General features: G+C 38.8%; 1 protein-coding gene across 1 annotated transcript in view; it reads right to left on the bottom strand.

The window, feature by feature from the left end:
• The window catches only part of NFATC1 (nuclear factor of activated T cells 1), a 201,498-nt gene that overhangs the window by 47,318 nt on the left and 148,180 nt on the right, over positions 1 to 6,000 (bottom strand). Inside the window, exon 10 of the mRNA XM_027852466.1 lies at positions 199 to 581. Within this exon, the coding sequence (XP_027708267.1) occupies positions 199 to 581 (383 nt within the window). The remainder of the gene's footprint in view (positions 1 to 198; positions 582 to 6,000) is intronic.

The raw sequence follows: 6,000 nt of genomic DNA, 5'->3' as shown, positions 1-6,000 counted from the left end.
CTGATTGGTTGGAGATTCATTTCTTTGAACTTTCGGTAGTTGGTGCTGCTGTTGACCCATTATGGATGAGTGAGTTGGACTGCAGGACTGCAAATAGGTTGACTCTTGGGTAACGGATGGAACTGGAGAAGAGGGACTGTTGGGATAGAGTGTTTGTTGGTAACCAAGGGAACAGCTACTGCTCAGATGTTGACTCACCTGCGGCTGCAGCATGATGTGAGATGATTGATCGGGAGAGCTTGGGTGTACAACTATAGACCTTGGCACTTCCTGGATAGTGGGGACACCTCCAGCGGGCTGTTGAAGTCCTAGGTGGCTGTGGCCTGGATTCGTGATGCACTTGTTGTAAGCAGAAGAGGAAAGGTCATGAAGCTTGGGGCTTGAGTTGGGAGAGGATGACATCACAGTGTTTCTCTGCTGACAGGAAGTGAAGCCAGCCACAAGGCAAGAACCAGGATCAGGAGGCATCATGATCTGCTGACTGTAGTATGGCTTAGAGAGAGGGTTTAATCCTGGGTTCATTGGTCCACAGGTTTGAGCAGGCTCATAGTCATCGGTGGGTTCTGTTTTTATAATTGGAACTGTTAAAAGAGAGAAAAAAAAAGTTATATAAACATGAGTTGCATATTGGTACGACCAAGTTGGCTTGTGGCTAGGATACCCTTTGCAAAACAAACAATATTCTGAATAAGTCTCTGTGTGTCTTTTGCCTCATTCTCCCACCCAATAAAAAAAAAAAGAGGGAGGGAGGGAGGAGAGAGAGAGAGAGAGAGAGAGAGAGAGAGAGAGAGAGAGAGAGAGAATGAGTCATCAGCACAAGAAAGTCACAGCTGGTTCTAATATTGAAAAGGACTATTTTCTTTGGAATCTCCTCCAGCACTAATGTGCTATAAAAATCTATTTGCAAATAGCTACACTGCAGTAGAAGCTCTGGACCCAAGGGCTCCATGGATTTGTAGTAATCAAAGCAAAAATTTTAACTTGGATGTACTACTGCATTTCTCCAGCTACTGATGGTCCATTTGATAAATGTCTGCACATTTGGTAAACTTGAGCATAATAAGATGGCTTTCAGAGGTCAGTAAAAATACAGTTGCAAAGATATTTGTCATTACAACTAGCTATGCAAAAGCATTTAATCGATATGATTTTTTCAAAAGGAGACATGAAAACTTTAAAACATTTTTATCTCTCTCCTCTGCTCCTCCCCACACTTTCACCTTCCAATAGTTTTCCAAAAGTGTATTCCATTGGAACAGACAGTGTCTGGACTATCAAGTGGCCAGTGTATTAGTGATAAGGATAGTTCACCTTGGCTTTTTCTACCTGCCCATTTTCCTGCCCAAGACTGACAATAGAGAAGCACTGTACCAGAAGAGACATAATTTCTAAAGCCATGTAAATGGTGTAAGGGGTATACTTGAAGGTCTAGGGTATAATGGCCACACAATGATTATGAGACTATATTCAACTAACGCTCATATTCTTTAACCATATACTTAACTGCTGAATCATCACATTTGGATTAGGTGTCAAACTTGAACCCCCAGGTTACAACAAGTATTTATATATAAGATACTTATGGGTAATATAACCTCATTGGATAAATGTTTTGAGGTAGAAACGAGGGAGAAGCGCCCAGCAGAAGTGGAATGAGGTTGCATACATGAATCTATGAGTATTAGAGACTTTGCCACTTCAAGAAGGACTTAGAATATACACAAATATTATCTCCTTTTTGCAAAGTACACTTCTCAATTTTCATTCTCCTAGTTATAATTAAATATATATATATATATGCAGAAGAGGGAAGCAAGGGAAAAATAAAGGATGAATATAAATGTGTGTAGCATGGTCCTGTAAGAACAGTATCAAGTGTGCTCAAGTGAGAATGAGTTGAGGCTGACAAGGTAAGCAAAAGACAGTAAAAAAGGGGGTTTAAAGGCTATATTGAGGAAAGTGGATGATTAAAGAAAGTATATGAGTGCTATTCTGAGTGGATGATACAATGGTGATAGAGAAGACAGAGCTGTTCAACTAGTATTTTGCTTTTGCGGGTTTTCCTTTCTGCCAAGGAGATATCTTTGGATCAGAAAAGATGGAATAAAATTGGCAAAAATGAAGTTGAAAACCAAGTAAACAGAGGGACACTAAGAAAGAAAATATTTGTAAAGTGCTTAGCATGGTGCCTGGCACACAGCAGGCATTTAATAAATGCTTGTTTTCCTTCCTTCCTTCCTTCACTTGAGTAGTTCAGGTCATCAGATCCATAAATGCTTCATCCTAGAGTACTGTAAGGACTGGTAGATATTTTAGTTTTGACTCTGTATCCCCAGTGCCCACCATAAAACTTTGTGCATAATAGTGCTTATCAAATGCTTATTGAATTGAAATGAATGTAATTATTGATTTGCTAACAAAAATTTCTGGAAGACTGTGGAGACAAAGAGAGGATGCTACAAGATTGGGGGAAATGAGTGTTTGCCTCATTTTTTTAAAGGTGAAGAATGGCATCTACAAACTATAGGCAAGTGAACTAGACTTAATTCTTGGGGAAATTACATTAAGTATTATTAAAGAGACGGCATACAAACATCTAGAAAAGGAAGTGGTCAGTTCCCATAAAGATTTAGTGAGTTCATCAAGGAGAGGTAATAACAGAGTAACCTCATTTTAATTTTTGAAAGGGTTGCTAGATTTATAGGTCAGGAGAGTACTGCAGACATAATTTAGTTATATTAGAGCAAAGCATTTGATGAAGTCTGAAGCTATTCCTATGAACAAAATGTAGAGATGAAGGTTGGTCAAGAGCATACACTTATGGTTCAATGTCAGCTTGGAAGGACATTTCTGGTGGGATTGCTCCTGGGATCTGAGCTTGACCCTACAGTGTTGAAAGCTTTTACCAGTGACTTGGATAAAAGTATAGATAACATGCATATCAAGATCACAGATAACATAAAATGAGACAGGATAGCTAACATTTATAGCATAGTCAGGATCCAGAAAGATATCATCAGGTTAGAATATTGGGTTGAATCTGAGGATGAACTCTAACAGGGATTAATGTAAAATGTTATACTTGGGTTCAAGGAGACAACCTCATGAGTAGAAAACAGGGAACGTATGGCTGCAGAAGTTTGTCTGAAAAAGATCAGGGAGTTTTAGTACCCCAGAAGCACAGTAAGAGTCAATAATATTATATGGCAGTCAAAACAAAACAAAACAAAGGAATCGTGACAGTGCTAAAAGATACATATTGTTTAATATTAGGGAAGTTAATAGTCCTGATGTACTCTGCCCTTGTCAGACCATGCCTGGGATACAGTGGTCGATTCTGAGTGCCACATTTTAGGAACAATATTGAGAAACTGGAGAATGTCTACAGGAGGGCAACCAGGATAGTAAGGACACTCCATATCATCCCATATGAGGATCAGTTGAAGGATCTGAGAATTTTCAGTTAAAAAAAAAAAAAGACTAAGGGGCAGCTAGGTGGCACAGTACATTGAGCTCTGGCCTTGGAGTCAGAAGTTCAAATCTGACCTCAGACACTTGACACTTACTAGCTGTGTGACCCTGGGCAAGTCACTTAACCTTGATTGCCCCACCAAAAAACAAAAACAAAAACAAAAAACAACACTAGTTAAGAGTGGAGAAAAGCCAGAATAGCTTGTCTTCAAACATTTGAACGTGCTTTCATACAGGAAGAGAGAGGAGACCCAATTTACTTGGTCCCAATGGGGCTGAACCAGAAGTGATGTGAGAGTAGCAGAGACGCAAACTTGGGTTTCATGTAAAGAAACATTACCCGAAAGCAGATGTCTTCCAACAAAGACTGGAGTGGCACTTCAGTTAAGTTGTAGAAGGGACCCTTATTTAGCTGTAGGTTGGACTATATGGCCTCTGAGTGTCTTTCCAACACAGATTCTGTCATTTTTTTGTCTGTTCCCTTGTTCATTCCATGCACATCTCTACCCCTCACTCCCTGCCACCACTGCCTTTTATGCATCTTTCACTAGAGCTAGGTACAGTCTTCTTCAAATTACTAGTTCAAACACACACACACACGCACACATACACAGACACACTTCCATTTGTAACAGTGATGATAAAGTGCTACTTGAGATGAATGGATCATGTATAATGAGTTGTCATCAAATTCCTTCTGACCGTATTTTCACTTGCTCACATATTGTGCACTGATGCATTTTTACAACCCCCCTCACCTATAATAAAGGAGATTCCAGTTCAAGAACAGATTTGTGAACCTATTTTTATACTCTTTTAATTATATACAAAGACGACTTTGTGCACAATCATAGGTACAAATACTACAGAGGTAGTAAGCAGGACAAAAGTCACATAGCTAGGTAAGATAAAAGGCACAAATGTGTTAATAAAATGTTTTAACAGAACTCGAGAGGGTAGGCATTTTCATATGTTTCATATTATAGCCCAGTACATTATCACAAAGTTGTTAACTGGATGTAAACGAACATCCTTGAAGAGCAACTTGTCCTGATGCTTGTGAACCCCAGAAACACCCAGGCTAAACAATGCTAAGGTGTTCTTCTTTAGCAGCTACAGTGCTACCTATCAAAGGCCTGCACTTCACTAGAGAGGAAAGACTTCTGCAAAGATAACCTGCTGGATTTTCATCCTTTGAGTCTTAGAACTGAAATTTCTCCCTATGACAAACTAACTCTCCCTCTCTCTCTCTCTCTCAATATCTCTATCTTTCTCTCTCTCTCTCTCCATATATATTATATACTCACATATATAAGTACGTATTATGCATAGTATATATGTATATATACACACACATACCATTTGTACTTATATATATACTATATATAGACACATATATGTATTACATATGCATATATATGTACATTTCTTTAAAAATTTCCTTCAGCACATTAAAATCAAAGGCAAAGTGAATTTAGGAGTTATTGAATTACTGGGGGCTGCCATACTTAGCAAGAAGAAAAACAGTCACAAGGCAGTTGAAAAATGTGTTACAAACACACACACACACACATACATACATACACATGCATTCATACACACAAAAGAGTGTATTGATCTGCAGGCCTCATATATGACCCTTTAGCAATTAGTATTGTTTTTTTATAGAAACAAGGGATACCTGACTGAGGTGGGGGCAAGTTTAGCATCACTTTTCATTCCAGAGTGCATTTGGTGGCTTGTAAACACATCTCCTTTTAATAATTATTAAAGGATTCCTTCAGTAAATCGAGACAGAATATTGGGGACGGGTCAGCGTTAAAGAAGGGATCAAGTGAACTGCCTGAGGCGTTATTAGCCCACATCTTTGGTGACGTATAATTGGTCATGTACGTAGTTGACTAAACAGAAAAACAAGTGAGGCAGTTCTGCTTCTGTGTCCACCTAGCACCTACATCCCTTCTGTTATACTAAGGGTCAAAACTAAGCTGTTCAAGTAGGGCACAACCCTATCTTATTTCTGCCTCCATCTTGTCTATTCCTCTTCACCCTCTTCACCTCTGCCTCTCCCCTGCCCTGTACATTAATGTTTCATTTGCTAAGGAATACTATCTTTTAAAAAATTAAGAAATTATTCAAGATTATAAAAATGCCATGGAGGAAAACTAGCAAAGACTTAAAGAAGAAAGCTCTCCTTAGTCTATATATTTTCATAGAGCAGCTCTTATTCAACTGGTTAAAAAAAACCCCAGATATGACACACAGTACTGGTTATATTCGACCATATTCTATTCCTTGTTTTTGACGTGCTCTACGGACTACCTTTCATCACAACTTTATAAGATTATCAAGGGAGGAGAGAGAAGCTTAAAACACTAGACAGCTAGTGTTCTGCTGTCAGGTTTTGAAAGGAATTGTGATTTTTAGACCCCTTTGGTGAAAATCACGCATATTTGAGTTCAGAATTTATATCGCTTGGGTGACTCAATATCATGACCTTGGTAACTCTGGTGACCCAGGTCAGTAGTA

Source organism: Vombatus ursinus, unplaced genomic scaffold (genome assembly GCF_900497805.2).
Source record: "Vombatus ursinus unplaced genomic scaffold, bare-nosed wombat genome assembly UNPS02009573.1, whole genome shotgun sequence".
NCBI classification, from domain to species: domain Eukaryota; kingdom Metazoa; phylum Chordata; class Mammalia; order Diprotodontia; family Vombatidae; genus Vombatus; species Vombatus ursinus.
The sequence above is the reverse complement of the archived record's forward strand: the minus strand, read 5'-3'. Positions and strand labels throughout refer to the sequence as shown.